This window comes from Myotis yumanensis, unplaced genomic scaffold (genome assembly GCF_028538775.1).
Source record: "Myotis yumanensis isolate MYYU_CA2020_CCGP unplaced genomic scaffold, mMyoYum1.0.hap1 SCAF_4, whole genome shotgun sequence".
Classification (NCBI taxonomy): domain Eukaryota; kingdom Metazoa; phylum Chordata; class Mammalia; order Chiroptera; family Vespertilionidae; genus Myotis; species Myotis yumanensis.
The window spans coordinates 112605055-112622516 of record NW_027223755.1 but is presented as its reverse complement, the minus strand read 5'-3'; the positions used below and the strand labels follow the sequence as shown (position 1 = coordinate 112622516).

General features: G+C 49.5%; 1 protein-coding gene across 3 annotated transcripts in view; it reads left to right on the top strand.

Annotated features, from left to right (window-relative positions):
- Positions 1–17462, top strand: part of ACSM3 (acyl-CoA synthetase medium chain family member 3) — a 69054-nt gene that overhangs the window by 24932 nt on the left and 26660 nt on the right. For all 3 annotated transcript variants that reach the window (XM_070413725.1, XM_070413724.1, XM_070413726.1), the window contains exons 2-3: positions 2803–3055; positions 3717–3927. In XM_070413725.1, the coding sequence (XP_070269826.1) occupies positions 2837–3055; positions 3717–3927 (430 nt within the window). In that variant the 5' untranslated portion in view covers positions 2803–2836. The remainder of the gene's footprint in view (positions 1–2802; positions 3056–3716; positions 3928–17462) is intronic.

The window sequence follows — 17462 nt, the reverse complement described above, 5'->3', positions numbered from 1 at the left end:
GAGGCAGAGTTGCCTCGAACAGACTGTCAAACTACAGCAGGAAGGCCGGGGGGCGGGGGGGGTGGTAAGAGATCAACCAAAGGACTTGTATGCATGCATATAAGCATAACCAATGGACATAAGACACTGGGGGGTAGGGGAGGCCAGGGGATTGTCAAGGGCAGGGGGAAAAAAAGGAGAAATATGTAATACTCTTTGTAATAATTTAAGCAATAAAAAAATATATTTAAAAAATAAAAAATAAATAAAGTGGTGGAGGCACGTCTCAACTCTATTTAGTCCTAAATTATTGAAATAAATGCATCAAAAAGTTCTTCCTTCTGAATTAAAGTAATTTGTTCACTCAAAAGATATTAAGCCCCTCCTATGGACCAAATGCTATTATCATTCCCAGGGAGGGTATCAGAACAGGAAAGGCAGGGCCCCACCCTCACAGAGCTGCTTTGTAGTGCAAAGGTCAGCAGGTGCGGGCCAGCCCAGTGGTCTAGCTCTGCTCAGGCTGGGATCCAAAAATGGTTTTCACATTTTAAAAATTTTGAGAAAAGAAGAAAATATTAATGACACTTGGAATTCAAGTTTCAGTATCCGTAAATCAGTTTTTGGGAAAACAGCCAGGCCCATTTGTCTATCTAGTGTCAATGGCTATCCCCGCCAGAGTTAAGCAATTGCAATGGAGACTGTGGCCCAGCCCGGCCAGTGTGGTTGAGCCAGGCGGTCAGGGTTTGATTTCCAGGCAGGGCACATGCCCAGGTTCCAGGCTCAATCCCCAGTGGGGCGTTCAGGAGGCAGCAGATTGATGATTCTCTCTCATCAATGTTACTATCTCTCCCTCTCTCTTCCTCTCTTCCTCTCTGAAATCAATAAAAATATATTTTTTAAAAATGATGCCCAGCTCCCCTGAACCAAAGATTCAGATTTCATTGGTCTAAGACCCCAACATTTTTTTTTTTTAAAAAAAAAAAGCTTTTCTAGTGATTGCTTATGAATACATAAGCATGGTTGAAAACCACGGCTCAATTAAAATCTTATTGGACGGCAATGGCGATCTGACGACTTTTAGTTCTCTCTCTGCTGTGAGTGTTGAAGCCAGTTGCTTCTACTCTCTCGGGCTGTTCTCTTTGAAGGTGGAAAAGGAGGAGACTCAAACCAGATGCTCTCAGAGGGCACCAGCTCACTGACTCATCAGGTCCTCACACAGGGTGGGAGGTCAGGAGAACCCCAGGTCTCCCAATGCACTGGGTGCAGCCACACCACGCCCGAGCGCCAGGTCCACTTAGAGCAAAATCTATGGCTGGCACCCGCTATTAATTATTGTTTCCCAATTTGTCAATACAGAAGTGCTTCCATAGCCATACTGCCTTACACATTACACAGAATTTCAGTTAAAAGTGATTTAATGGCCCTAGCTGGTTTGGCTCAGTGGATAGAACGTCGGCCTGTGGACCAAAGGGTTCTGGGTTCGATTCTTGTCAAGGGCATGTACCTCGGTTGCAGGCTTCTCCCCGGCTTGGGCCCTGGCTGGGGCGTGTGCAGGAGGCAACCAATCAATGTGTTTCTCTCAAGTTGTTACTTCTCTCTGTCTTTCCCTCTCTCCGCCACTCTCTCTGAGAAGTCAATGGAAAAATATCCTGGGGTGAGGATTAAAACAAAACAAAACACACAAAAAAATGATTTAATGATGGTGAAAGTAGTTTTCATTGTCAGGAATTTGGAAGATTGTGGAAAATATAAGAAGTGAACCCTAATGTGCCTAGACCTGGTCTTTTTAGCAGCCTCATTTATGAGATCTCAGCCGAGTAAGTGACATCATGATCAAATTATTCCCACAGAAGCAGGGAGGCTGGGTGTCCTGGAGGGCCCTCCCCGCAAAGTCCCGTGGTTGAAGCCCTGTTATTACCATGTCTGGTACTTAGAGCTCCAAGCCAGGACTGAAGGCAACATGGACTAATGGGAGCGTGGGAACCACAGCCTCTAAACTCGAGGATTCTGACGGTGCTTTTGTGCCTCATTGTACTGATCACTTGGTTTCTTCTGCAGATTCCCCGCTGTGAGAGTTCTCTGTGACATTTCTGCACTACTTTGAAATATGCAGGTGGAAGAGTTAGTGAGAAGGCTTAGCCCTTTGCTTTCACTGAGAGTAACTGAGTGACCCAGATCTTTCCTTCTTTAGAAATACACACATAGTAGTCAGGAGAAGGGGCTGGGACCAGACGGTTCCCGGTTCAAATCCAACCAGCGCCTCTTTACAAACCGAATGTTTGTGTCCTCCCAACATGAGAGTATTTGGAGGTGGGCTCTTTGGCTGTGATTAGGGTTAGATGAGGTCAGAGGGTGAGACCCCATGATGGATTAGTGTCTTTATAAGAAGAGGAAGAGACCAGAGCTCTTTCTCTACCATGTGAGGACACAGAGAAGGCAGCCATCAGCAAGCCAGAGATCGAACCAAATGGGTTGGCACATGATCTCTGATGTTCCAGCCACCAGAACGGTGAGAAATAAATGTCTGGTATTTTATTATGGCCTCCAGAGCTGACTAATCAGCCTCTAACTAGTCATTTCTCTCCATCTGTAAATAGAGATGATAATAGTATCTACCTCACAGGTTTACTTTGAATGAATGATAAATTGTGTGTAAATAAAACACTGGGCGTGGTGTTTGGAACTTAGTGAGTGCTCAGAAAATGGGATGAGGATGATAAATAATAAATAATGAAACTTTGCTACTTTGGGGTTTGGCTACCTTAAGGACAGAAACAAACACATGTCCTTTTGCTTGTCTTTTATGTGGATTGGTCCCCACAGGAAAGCTCGGGTGCTAAAAGGTCCAACCAAACTGATGCTGTCTCTTGTCACAATGGAGATATTGCTTCGTTCCAAGTGTTGTCAGCGCGCAACAGTTCCTGGTCCTGTTAGAGTGTTGCATAAAGATTATAGAACAGTGACTCCTCAGAATTTCTCCAACTATGAGTCCATGAAAAAGGACTTCAAACTGGAGATTCCAGAGTATTTCAACTTTGCTAAAGACGTCTTGGACCAGTGGACCAACATGGAAAAGGTACATCACAGGGCCAGTCTACACTGCCCGTCTGGGGGTGATTGTGCCCCAAGGGAACATGTGGCAATGTCTGGAGACCATTTGATTGCCATGACTTGGGGGAGGGTGTGGCTAGTGGGTAGGGGTATTGCTGAATATCCAGAATGCACTGACCAGTCCCCCAGCCATGTCATTCTCCCAGCACAGGTCACTTCTAATTTAGCCTGAGGATTAGAATCCCTTTATATTTCTCCCAATGCTGTATCTATGTCTTTGGAGTCACTTTTCACTCTACTCCTTTTTGTATTTTTAAAAAACTAACCTATAATCATACATTTTTGTGACCCAGGCTTTCTCGACCACAGAACCATTATCATGTTGAGCCAGATAATCTTTACGGTGGGGGACCTTGGGCCTAAGCCATCAGTTGGACATCCCCCAAGGGCTCCCAGACTGCAAGAGGGCACAGGCTGGGCTGAGGGGCCTGTCCCCCCCAAATGCACGAATTTCGTGCACCAGGCCTATAGTCTAGAAATAAGAATCCAGAGTTCTTCCCAAATACTCCATGTGTGTCCTAATGAGCGGCCTGTGACTTCTTCGGGAAAACATTCTATTCATCTGTTAAAATAGGATTTAGCTGGGTAAGCAACTTTAAGTCTATGGCTGGATTATCTTTCCTCAGGCTGGAAAGAGACCCTCCAATCCAGCCTTCTGGTGGATAAATGGAAATGGAGAAGAAGTGAGATGGAATTTTGAGGAACTGGGATCTTTGTCCAAGAAATTTGCCAATATACTTACAGAAGCCTGTGCCCTGCAAAGGGGAGATCGAGTCATTGTCATTCTGCCCAGGATCCCAGAGTGGTGGCTTGCAAATGTAGCCTGCTTGCGAACAGGTTAGTAATGTTTGAAAACTGATCACATTTAAAGCGGGAGATTTTCCAAAACATCTAAGTAATCACAAGACACTTATTTGGGCAAATGGTTTGAGGAACTGTACACAAGATAGAATTATTCTCAGGAACCCTAGAGATATGTTGGAATAAGCCATATCTTTTGACCTAAACTAGGAGTTGGGTTTTTCAAAATGTAATCCTATCTAATAAAAGACAAAAAGGGTAATTGACCATACCTTCACTACGCTTCCCATTGGCTAATCAGGGCGATATGTAAATTAACTGCCAACTAAGATGGAGGCTGGCAGCCACACAGCTGAAGCGAGCAGGGGGCTTGCTTGCTCCAGTGATGGAGGAAGCCAAGGTTCCCCGCTTGCCGCGGCCCAACTCTGAGCTCCAAAAGCAACAAAGTTTCAATTATAGAAGGTAAATAAATCCCAGAATAAAAAAGAAAAAAAGGAGAAGCTGGGAGCTTCAGTTGCCGGCCATGGCCAGCCTGAAAATGGCCCTCAGCCCCTCACCCAGACTGGCCAGGCACTCCAGTGGGGACCCACACCCTGAAGGGGGTGTGACCAGCTGCAAACAGCCATCAGCCCCTCACCCAGGCTGGCCAGGCACCGAAGCGGGACCCCCACCCTGACCCGGGACACCCTTCAGGGAAAACCAGCCGGCCCCCACCCGTGCACCAGGCCTCTATCCTATATAGTAAAAGGGTAATATGCAAACTGACCCTAACAGCAGAAAGACTGAGAATGACTGGTCACTGTGACACACACTGACCACCAGGGGGCAGACGCTCAGTGCAGGAACTGCCCTCTGGTGGTCAGTGCGCTCCCACATAGAGGAGCTCTGCTCAGCCACAAGCCAGGCTGATGGCCTTCAGTACAGCAGTGGTGGTGGGAGCCTCTCCTGCCTCCTCAGCAGTGCTAAAGATGTCCGACTGCAGCTTAGGTCTGCTCCCCTCTGGCAAGTGGACATCCCCTGAGGGCTCCCGGGCTGCCAGAGGGATGTCTGACTGCCAGCTTAGGCCCAATCCCCCGGGGAGCGGGCCTAAGCCAGCAGGTGGTCATTCCCCAAGGGGTCCCAGACTGCGAGAGGGCACAGGCCGGGCTGAGGGATGCCCCCCCCAAGTGCACAAATTTTTGTGCACCAGGCCTCTAGTCTATATATATAAAAAGCTAAGTGTCTGTCCATCCGACCGGTAGCTATGATGTGAGTTGACCACCAGGGGGTAGACGCTCAATGCAGGAGCTGCCATGATGCGTACTAGCCATTTAAAAGTAAACGGCACTATGGACCTGGGCCCACAAACCAACACTTGGCTTTTCCCAAGTGGGACACAGGCCCCACCACCACCCTGGAGCGACACCCCACCAAATCTCAGCCAATGCTGCCAAGACCCCATGGCACAAAATGCAGCCCACAGCCCAGCCCATAAAACGGTCGCTGTGGGCGCCAGGTACTGACATCAAGTAGCAAAGCCTGGCTTCCTCTCCCGAGCAACTAGCCTCCTTGGAGTTTCTTCAGCCCAGGAACCCGACCTGCTTTATAGCCAGGTACAAAAACATTTTATAGTTTAAACAAATGTTTGTGAAGCATTTTCCCATGCCTCATCTCGTTTGATCCTCACAGAAGTCCTGGAGTAGGTAGATAGGAGACTCGGTAGAATCTTATTTTCTTTTCATTAGCCAGACACAAATAGCGATATTAAAATATTTCCTCTAATTAATTTCCTTTCAATGTGCATGAATCTGTGCACTGGGACACTAGTAGTTTCATGAAGCGAGTGCCCCTCAACAATTAAATATGCTCATACCTACTACTTTCTCCTCCTAAGGACCAGCATGGTCATTTGAAACCCAATGCAACCACAGACCTAGAGACCCCCCAGCTTCTGGGCACACCTTTGCTCCCCCCGATTATTGCCATCACTCTGCGACTCTGCCTTCCTCGCCAGTTCCTGCACCTTGGAAAGCTGACCTCCGAATGCCCTCCAGAGCCCCTCTTTTCCCATTTCACTGCCTCACCTCACTGCACATATTTGCCATCTGCTGAATGGATTTCCCCAAAGTTTCCCTGATTCTGTATTATCCTCCCCAATCCAATTCATCCTCCATCAACAGTGTTCTTTCTAGAAAACTGATTTTTATCCTAGCAATAGGCTGCTTGACTTTATTTAATAACTCCCCATGGTCTCCCAGATAAAATTTGACCTGCAGGTGTCATTGAAGGCTCTAGCTAGCTTCTCTTTATTCTCATTTCCTCCCCCGCATACTCCATGCCAAATGGTTTCCTCTAAGGTTCGCGACCTTTCCTGCCTCATGGCGCTTAGGCACACTGCTTCCTCGCTTGGAAAGCCTTCCCCACACTCACCACCTAGACAACTGTTGTTAAACTTTCAAGGCCTGGCTTCAATGTCAGCTCCTCAAGCCACTGGCCTGCTGCTCCACTCTAGGTGCTTTCGTTTTTAGGCTCACCCCAAAACATGCATGACTGTTAGCCTGTGCTGTATTGTCTGGTGTATTTGCTCCCACATCTCTCATTCTCATAGGACTATGTAAGCTCTCAAAAGGCAATGACTGCCCTAGCCAGTTTTGCTCAGTGGATAGAGCATTGGCCTGTGGACTCAAGGGTCCTGGGTTCAATTCTGGTCAAGGGACATGCCCCGTTTGCAAGCTCAATCCCCAGTCAGGGCGTGCAGGAGGCAGCCAATCAATGATTCTCTCTCATCATTGATGTTTCTAACTCTCCCTCTCCCTTCCTCTCTGAAATCAATAAAAATATATATTTTTTTAAAAGGCAATGACTATGATACATTCATCTCTGATCTCCAGTGATTGGCATATAGTAAATGCTCAGCAAAATGTTTGTTGAATATTCCTATTGTCATAATAAATCATTATAGTAAGTAGCCATTATTAATCTACACTAATAAAAGAGAAACATGGTAATTGGCGTACGACTGCTACCCTTCCCATTGGCTAATCAGCGTATCCTTATGGAAATTAACTGTCAGCCAAGATGGCGGCCGGCAGCCATGCACTGAAGCTGCTCGCTTCCTCCAGGAACTGCAGACTCCAACGTTCCCCGCCTCACTTGCCGGCCTCTCAGCTGCAACTCTCAGCAACTATTACTATGTTGCAAATAAGAAGCTAAACAAAACGGCTTTCAGTCAGCCCGGGACCACAACATTGTATCCATGTTTTCAGCAGCGAGGCCTCAGAGCTAAAGCTGGCCCAGAATAAAAAAAAAAAAGAAAAAGAAAACAAGGAGCGATTGGGAGCTTTTAGTCAACTGCCAGCGGGAAAACAGCCCTCAGCCCCTCAGCCAGCCTGGCCAGGCACCCCAGTGGGGACCCCCACCCTGATCCAGGACACCCTTCAGGGCAAACCAGCCGGCCCCTACCCGTGCACCAGGCCTCTATTCTATATAGTAAAAGGGTAATATGCCTCCCTGCACCGGGATCAGCGGAGCAGCGAGGCTCCCGGCACCGGGATCAGCGGAGCAATGAGGCTCCCGGCACTGGGATCAGCGTGACAGGGGGCAGCGCCCAAACCCCCTGATCAGCCCTGCTCTGTGCCTGATGGGGGGGAGCTCCCCAATCCCCCGATTGCCCTGCGGCTGTGTGTGTGACAGGGTGCAGCGCACCAACCCCCTGATCGGCCCTGCTCTGTGTGTGACAGGGTGTGGCGCCCCAACCCCCCGCCCCTACGGGCCCTGCTCTGTGTGTGACAGGGTAGAACCATAACCTCTCCATTGGCCCTGCCCTGAGTGTGACAGTGGTAGCGCCCCAATCCCCTGATCGGCCCTGCTCTGTGGGTGATAGAGGGTGGCGCCCCAACCCTCCTCCACGGGCCTTGCTCTGTGTGTGACAGGGTAGAGCCATAACCTCCCCTTTGGCTCTACCCTGAGTGTGACAGGGTGCAACGCTCCAACCCTTGATCCACCCTGCTCTGTGTGTGACAGGGGGCGGTGCCCCAGCTCCCCTATCGGCCCTACTCTGTGAGTGATAGGGGGGAGCTCCTCAACCCCCTGATGGACCCTGCTCTGTGAGTGACAGGGGGCAGCGCCCCAACCCCTTGATTGGTCCTGCTCTGTGAGTGACAGGGGGCAGCGCCCCAATCCCCCTGATGGACCCTGCTCTGTGAGTGACAGGGGGCAGCACCCCAACCCCCTGATTGGCCCTGCTCTGTGAGTGACGGGGGCAGCGCCCCAACACCCTGATCGGCCCTGCTCTGTGCGTGACAGGGGGCAGCACCCCAACCCCCTGATCGGCCCTGCTCTGTGCGTGACGGGGTGGCGTCGAAACCTCCCCATTGACCCTGCCTTGAGTATAACAGGGGGAGGTGCCCCAACCCCCCAATCAGTCTACCCTGAGCGTGACTGAGGGTGGCATTGCAACCTCCCGATCCACCCTGCTTTGTGCATGATGGGGCAGCGCCCCAACTCCCCAATCGGCCCTGCTCTGAGCCTGACCAGGGGCTGCACTTAGGGATTGGGCCTGCCCTCTGCCACCCGGGAGCAGGCCTAAGCCAGCAGGTCGTTATCTCCCAAGGGGTCCCAGACTGTGAGAGGGCACAGGCTGGACTGGGGGACCCCCCCCCCCGGCTCCCCCGCCGAGTGCACAAATTTTTGTGCACCGGGCCTCTAGTTTATTATAATCATTACTTGCATTGCAGAGAGTTATACACTGTTATCTCATGTGTACATTTAAATTATATGTTGAAGTTGCATAGTCCACTTTTATTTTATTTATTTGCTTATATACTAGAAGCCCGGTGCATAAAATTTGTACATGGAGGGGGGCGTTGTACCTTAGCCCAGCGTGCACCCTCTCCAATCCAGGACCCCTTGGGGGATGTCCGACTGCCCCTTGCAATTCGGGACCGCTAGCTCCTAACCGCTCACCCGCCTGCCTGCCTGATCGCTCCTAACCCCTCTGCCTGCCTGATCACCCCTAACCACCTCTGCCTGCTTGCCTGATCGCCCCTAACTGCTCCCCTGCTGGCCAGATCGCCCCAGCCATCTCTGCCTCGCCTCACACCTGGGACCTGGGCTTCCCTCCCTCTGGCCGGCTGCAGGTACCCAGGACCCGGGCTGGCTTCACAGCCGCAGGAGGCCATGGGCGGGCTGCTTTGCCTGGGCCGCAGCTGCAGGTGCTGGCACCTGGGACCACAGGGTTGGCAGCTTGTCCCGCTCCCGGGCCTCAGGCGCAGGCGCAGCCACTGGCACCCGGGACCGCAGGGCGGGTGGCTTGTCCCTCTCCCAGGCTGCAGACTGGCTGGTCCCCATTCCTCTCTCTCAAGCTCATTTGTGCCTGGATGGTCCCCATTCCTCTCTCCCAGGTGTTGAGTGTCTATGCCATTACAGTGTGATGGCATGACAATCATTTGCATATTAGCTCTTTATAGGATTTTTACTTTATTTTTATTGTTGACATGATTATAGTTGTCCCCATTTCCCCCACTTCGCCCACCTCCACCCAGCCCCTGCCCCTGTCCTCTGGCCATCACCTCACTGTTGTTTGTGTCTAAATAGTCCACTGTGACAGTTTTTGGAAACAAAATGATTGCGTTCACAAATGCTGCGTAAGCACATTAAGAGACTGATTGCCAGGACCACAGATGCATTCACATCAGCTCAGGCAGAACTGCTGAATGCCTACTGAGAACCTTGCAGAAGTGAAGTGCAGGAGGAATAGCGGTCTAACCCTATCTGCAAGGACCCAGGCTCTTCAGCAGGCAGCTGCTTTCTCGCTCGTGCTCTGGAGCCACAGGGCTCTTGTCTTCCTCGTCTAAGTGTCACCCCTTTGACTTCTTTCTACTAACACATGGCTTCTCTGTTCCCTTTCATTTGGCTGACTGTGACCCTATCCATCCCATCCAATAATCCACTCCATCTCTTCAATCAAATACTTGAGGCAAATACTTGAGGCATGGCTTGAGTTAGGCTGTTCAGATGTGGTCAGAGGCAACTTTCTCTGATAGAACATGGTTCCTGAGGCTGTGGGCAGGAGAGCAGGCAGAATCTCTTGGAAGGAGAGACAGGTGATAAATGATAAGTCTTTTACACTAACTATGCCAGTCTTCATGGCAGAATTGGAAATGTGCTCAGAAATCTCCTAATAAGTTTCCCCTCTTAAGAAACCTTAGGTAGCCCTGACTGGTTTGGCTCAGTGGATAGAGTGTCAGCCTGCGGACTCAAGGGTCCCAGGTTCGATTCCGGTCAAGGGCACGTACCCAGTAGAGAGTGTGCAGGAGGCAGCTGATCGATGTTTCCAACTCTCTATCCCTCTCCCTTCCTCTCTGTAAAAAATCAATAAAATATATTATCTACACTAATAAAAGAGAAACATGGTAATTAGCGTACAACCGCTACCCTTTTCATTGGCTAATCAGTGAGTATATGCAAATTAACTGACAACCAAGATGGCAGCTAATTTGCATATATCAGCTCCAAGCCACAGACTGAGGCTTTAGGCCTGGGTCAGGGAGGAGCCAGCCAGCGATCCTTGATGGTGGTGGCAGCCCGAACCGGGGCGCAGCCAGCCAGCGATCCTTGATGGCCACGGTGGCTTGGAGCTGAGGGTGCCCTGGCCCAGGGCTAATGACTCGCCAGAGGCGTTAGGCCTGGGCAGGGGCCAAACCAGCAATTGGTGTGAACAACAGAGGAAACACCTTTTCTGACTGCTGATTGGTTAAGCTCCCTGTATGCCACTGGTAATATTCTTAGTAACTTGGGTAATAAGAGTCCAAAAAGTGATCTAGGGTTTTTTTTACCACACTCCTGGAGAAAAAAACGAAGGTCTGCTGCTGGAGGGTTAAGAAATGTCATATCCTGCCCTAGCTGGTTTGGCTCAGTGGATAATGCCTCGGCCTGCCCAACACAGATTCTGGGTTCAATTCTGACCAAGGGCATGTACCTAGGTTGCAGGTTCCTCCCTGGCTCCGGCCCAGGTCAGGGCTCATGCAGGAGGCAACCAATCAAAGTGTTCCTCTCACTTTGATGTTTCTCTCTGTCTTTCCCTTTCTCTTCCACATTCTCTAAAAATCAATGGAAACATATCCCCAGGTGAGGATAAAGAAAGAAAGAAATGTCATATCCTATGAAAGACACTTCTTGAAAATGCCTAAAGAAAGTTGTCATTTTTTCATGGTAAAGGGACTGGAGTCCGTGTTGATGAAAACACCTTGGTGGCTGCGGTGACTGGCAGTGGCTGCAACAGTGCGGTGATGGGGCTGGTGCCTTCCCCTGATCAGCCCGGTCGACTCCCACAAAGGGAGGCCAGACTGTGGCTTAGGCCCACTCCCCAAGGGGAGCAGGGAGCAGGTAGTAGGACATCCCCTAGGGCTCCCAGTATGTGATAGGGGGCAAGCTGGGCTGAGGGAACCCCCTCCCCAGTGCACAAATTTTTGTGCACCGGGCCCCTAGTATATATATAAAAAAGAAACCTTAGGTAGTTGAAATAGCTACAAGAACTTCAGTTCTCGTATTTCTTAGGGTTATATACATATGTGATAAAATGATTAAGAACGGCAAAGGAATGTTTAACACAAATTTGGCCAATAGCTTTCTGGGAAGCTGGGGCCAGGCACATGGGGCCTCACACATATTGTTAAATTCTTTTTCTTAGTCTAGGTGGTAAGTAATGCATACTTTTATATTTTAAAAGTAAGTCATATAGATACACTGCATAAATTCTGTTGCATGTTTGGTATATTTTGCAATAAAAAAAGAAAAATGGCCCTGGCCAGGTTGGCTCAGTGGATGAGAGCGTCAGCCTGTGGACCGAAGGGTCCCAGGTTTGATTCCAGTTAAGGGCACATGCCTGGGTTTCGGGCTTGATCCCCAGTGGGGGGTGTGCAGGAAGCAGCCAATCAATGATTCTATCTCATCATTGATGTTTCTATATATCTCGCCCTCTCCCTTCCTCTCTGAAATCAATAATAATTAAAAATGTAGAATTGAATGGTGTCTTTGAGGAGTCTTAAAAAGTTTAGAAATGCATTACTAAATGGGAGAAGAGCGGGATGAGTTTTACTGTGTTTCCCCAAAATGAAAGGTGCCGAGTCCTACAGAGAAACAGTGCTAAGCATCAGCATTCCTGGGAACTGGTCAGAAATGTAAATTCTCCGGCCCCAGAGCTACTGAATCCCAAACTCAGTGGGGACAGGCAAAACCCAGCAATCTGTGTTTAACAAGCCCTTCAGGTGGTTCTGATGCCTGGTCAGGTTCGAGAACCACGGAGCAGAGGAGGGAACCTGTCCGACGAAGCCTTGCAGACATCACGACCCTGTCTGATATTGACCAGAGCTGGGCACTGGCCTGGCAGGTCAGAAGTTGGTCCGTGTTAGTGCGTGGAGAGTACAGCACAGGATCTTGCGGTGTGGTGAGGGGCCCTCATTACCAGGTTTATGCTATGGAGTGGATAGGATGACACTACCAATTGATCTATTTGCATGAAGGACCAAAAGACTCTGGCATGAGTAGCCCTTTCTCCCTGTTAAGACACCTGCACGACAAGAGGAAGTTTAGCTGGAAGTGTGTTTGATGAACAGTAACTTTCATCATTTACTGGCACCAGGATTTGAAAGCCCAATCTATCCACCAATCCCTCTATACCCACCCATACTACTATGCAACAGGTGGTCACTGGGCACTTGCTCTGTTTCAGGAGCGATGAGGTGTAGGGTCCAGTGGGAGAAAGTCACGAGATATATAAACACATACTGTATAAGTGTGACAAGTCCTAGGAGAGAACACAGCAGCCATCGGAGTGTATAAGAGGGACCACTGAGACTGAGGAAGTCAGGGTGTTTTTGCTGAGACCTGAGGGACGACTCGGCCAGTGGAGAAGGTAGGTGATGGGAGCATTCTAGCAAGTGGAAGAGGAGGCGCAAAGGTGCTGAAGCAGGAGGTGACTGGTAGGTTTGAAACGTAAAGCACCTGGTGTGAACGTGGGTGCTGGCCAGGGATCACCGCATCCGAGGACCTAACGTGAAATCCCCCACCCGTGACCGCCTCTAGACAGGCCTGGGTGGGTGCAGCTCGGGATGCCCAGCAAAGTGTCTTTCCCTCCTGCCCTGTGGTGCAGGGGCCCTCCTGAGGCCAGTCCTCTGCTAACATAGCATGTACCAGGTGCAGGTTGCTCCTCTGTGAATCATGTCTGCTTCCACTGACTTCGCATGTCTCCGTTCTGACCTTGTTTATGTTGAGTTTATAGTTTAGCTCTTCAGAGGCAGTCTAGTTCCCTTATTTCCAGTTTCTCAGAGAGTTCTATCTGACAGCCCTCAAAAACTTACTCTGTTATATCACATTTTAATTTTCCAATTCTTTGTATTATTATAAGCCAAATCCAGCTACACCAGAAATCTTAGTATATAGTTACTTTAAAATATTAATTCCCAATGAGCTGGTCCCTTTCTTTAAGTGTTAATTACCACAAAAAGCTAGTGAAATACACAATATCAACTCACAGATCTTCATGAGGCTTCTGTAATGTATGTGGCCCCTCTGGCTTAAAAAAAAAAAAAAAACATTTGCTCATTCAGTCTTCATGAGAGCCTTATGATTTTCTTTGGGGGGGGGGCATCCTATCTAATAAAAGAGAAACATGGTAATTAGCCGTAGGGCCGCTACCCTTCCCGTTGGCTAATCAGGGTGATATGCAAATTAACTGCCAGCCAAGATGTTGGCTGGCAGCCAGGCAGCTTGAAGCGTACAGGGAGGCTTGCTTGCTCCAGTGACGGCAGACTCCAACGTTCCCCGCCTACTTGCCGGCCTCTCAGCTGCAACTCTAAGCAACTATGTTGCAAATATAGAAGCTAAACAAAACCCCAGAAACTGGCGTTAGCCAGGCTTCAGCCAGCCTAACCGCAACATTGTATCAAATACAGAAGGTAAACAAAGGCCTCAGAGCTAAAGCTGGCCCAGAATAAAAAAGAAAGAAAGAAAAAAGGAGCGTTGGGAGCTTCAGTCACCCGGCAACTTGAAAACGGCCCTCAGCCCCTCACCCAGACTGGCCAGGCACCCCAGTGGGGACCCCCACCCTGATCCAGGACACCCTCCAGGGCAAACCAGCCAGCCCCCACCTGTGCACCAGGCCTCTATCCTGTATATAGTAAAAGGGTAATATGCCTCCCAGCACCGGGATCAGCGTGACGGGGGCAGCGCCCAAACCCCCTGATCACCCTGCCGCTCCGTGTGTGATGGGGCGGAGCCACAACCTCCCTATCTGCCCTGCTCTGTTCGTGACGGGAAGGCACCCCAACCCCCTGATCAGCCCTGCTCTGTGCCTGATAGGGGGGAGCTCCCCAACCCCCTGATCGCCCTGTGGCTCTGTGTGTGACAGGGTACAGCGCCCCAACCCCCTGATCGGCCCTGCTCTGTGTGTGACAGGGTGCAGCACCCCAACCCCCTGATCGGCCCTGCTCTGTGGGTGATAGAGGGCGGCGCCCCAACCCCCTGATCAGCCCTGCTCTGTGTGTGACAGGAGGGAGCTCCTCAACCCCTGATCAGCCCTGCTCTGTGCGTGACAAAGGGGAGCCCCTCAACCCCCTGATCGGCCCTGCTCTGTGCGTGGTGGGGGAGCTCCTCAACCCCCTGATCAGCCCTGCTCTGTGTGTGATGGGGGAGCTCCTCAACCCCCTGATGGGCCCTGCTCTGTGCATGACAGGGGGCAGCGCCCCAACCCCCTGATCGGCCCTGTTCTGTGCGTGACGGGGTGGCGCCGCAACCTCCCCATCGACCCTGCCTTGAGTGTGACGGGGGCGGTGCCCCAACCCCCCAATTGGCCGTACCCTGAGCGTGACTAGGGGTGGCATCGCAACCTCCTGATCCACCCTGCTCTGTGCATGATGGGGCGGTGCCCCAACTCCCCCATCGGCCCTGCTCTGAACCCAACCCGGGGCTGCACCTAGGGATTGGGCCTGCCCTCTGCCACCCATGAGCAGGCCTAAGCCAGCAGGTCATTATCTCCTGAGGGGTCCCAGACTGCGAGAGGGCACAGGATGGGCTGAGGGAACCCCTCTCCCCCCCCCCCCCCCCCCCCCCGAGTGCACAAATTTTTGTGCACCGGGCCTCTAGTATTTTATAAATAGGGAGGCCAAAGTTTTCATAGATTGGGAGAAAAAAACATTAAGTCACAAAACTAAAAAAATTCTAGAAGAAAACGTAGGCAGCAAAACCTTGGACATCTCACATAGTAGTATTTTCACCAAAACTTCTGAGAAACAAAGGAAAATATAAACAAATGGATGACATCAAAATAAAAAGCTTCTGCACAGCAAAAGAAACCAGCACCAAAATGAAGAGGGAGTCCACTGTATGAGAGAACATATTTGCCAATTATAAGTCTGATAAGGGGTTCATTCCCAAAATATATAAAGTACTCTTACGGAAGATTAAAAATGGCAGCAGAGTAAAAGGATGCTGCTCGAACATGCTCCCAGGAACAAACTGGAAGTACAACTGAAATACGGAAAGGCTTCCTGAATACTCAATGGAAATCTCACAGGAGAGAACCCTGATACCCAAGGACCAAAGGTGGAGACCACATAGAGACTGGTAGGAGGGGTGTTGGCACAAAAGGGTTGGCGTGGCTCCCACAGACGGCAACGGGAGTCCTGGAGAGATATCTCAGCTATGTGTGTGGGGGGGGGGGGGGGGCATGCCACAGAGACCTCTGGGATCTAATCCCACAGCTGGGCTCCCCAGCAGAGAGCACCAAACTAAGGAGGGTACCCACATAGCATCTAGCTGTGAAAAGCAGTCGGGTGCTGTCTGCCAGGGATTGGCAGCTGAAAGTTCGGGCATCCTCTTAAAGGGCCAATGCACAAAAATTCCCTGTGGAGCCACTCACCTTGTGCTCCAGCAGAGGGTGTGTTAAGTGGACTGGAGCTGTGAGCGCAGAAGCCAGGACTAGGGACTTGGGGGATAGAGCTCAGAAGGCAGACACTCCAAGTTTCCTGGGCTGAGCCATTCCCTCACACAGTGGAGAACATCTTTCCCACATAGACACCTTCCTTGCCTGGGTGGAAGACAGTTGACACACCCTATAAGAGAACACCTTGTCCTGAGGCCACTTAAGAGTTTAAAAGTAATAGTTAGCCTCCAGGCAGAAGCTACTGCTCCACCCTGTTGAAAAAACTCTCGCCATACCTGAGGATAATTGCCTGGGGGCAATTCAAGTCAGAATCCTATCAGTCTGTACCCAGAGGTGGTCTCTGGAGGCTTTGAGTCTTTGCCTGATCCAGTTAGTCAGAAACAGCATTTAACACTGTCCTGCACTAGAGGTTGAGAGGTGAAGAGGATCTACCTAAAACATAGTCACAAACCCAAACCAACAGCCAAAATGAGGAAACAAAGAACTCCCAAATGAAAGAACTAGCGAATTCTCCAGAAGAAGAGATAAATGAAGCAGAGATAAGAAATGTATCTGAAACAGGGTTCAGAGTACTGATGTTAAAAATGCTCATCAGTATGAAAAAAGATATACTAACTATGAAAAAAGAACAGTCTGAGATAAAGAATGACATAGCACAAATAAAGAACACACTGGAAGAAATACACAGCAGATTAGGGGAAGCTGAGGATCAAATCAGTGGAATAGAAGACAGAATTGAAAATATCACTCAGTTAGAGAACCAAAAAGAAAAAAACAATTAAAAAATGAGGACAGCTTAAGGGAGCTGTGGGACAGTATGAAACGTAACAATATTAGAATGGTAGGTGTGCTAGACAAGGCAGAAAGGGAGAAAGGAATAGAGAAGATGTTTGAAGAAATAATGGTAGAAAATTTCCCTAATCTGGTAAAGGAAAAAGTCACACAAGTTCAGGAGGCACAGAACCCCAAACAGACCCATGCCCAGACACATCTTAATTAAAATGCCAAAAATTAAAGACAAAGAGAGAATCTTAAAGGAAGCAAGAGAAAACAAAACTGTTACCTACAAAGTAGTTCCCATAAGGCTGACACCTGATTTCCCGTTTGGCATGAAGTACTCAAGGTAATGGAAAGCAAGGATCTGAGACCAAGATTACTATATTCAGCAAGACTGTCGTTCAAGATAGGTGGTCAAATAAAGAGCTTCCCAAACAAACAAAAAAAAAAAGGCTAAAGGAGTACATCATCACCAAGCCAGCATTATTAAGAAATGCTAAAGGGATTACTGTAAGGGATTGCTGAGAAGAAGAAACAAAGAGAGAAACCTAGCCATACAGAATTAAAATGGCAATAAATAAGTACCTCTCAATAATGAGCCTAAATGTAAATGGATTAAGCTCCAATCAAAAGGTGTAGGGTAGCGGCCCTGTAGGTTAGCCCAAGGCGGGGCGGACCCAGAAAAGTGACCCAGACAGGGAGAAACCAAGATGGCAGCATAGGTGAACACCTAAAATTGCTGCCTCGCACAACCACTTCAAAACTACAACTAAAAGACAAAATGGACATCATCCAGAACCACAGGAAGGCTGGCTGAGTGGAAATTCTACAACTAGAAAGAAAGAAAAGCACACTGAGACTCAGAGGAGGTGCG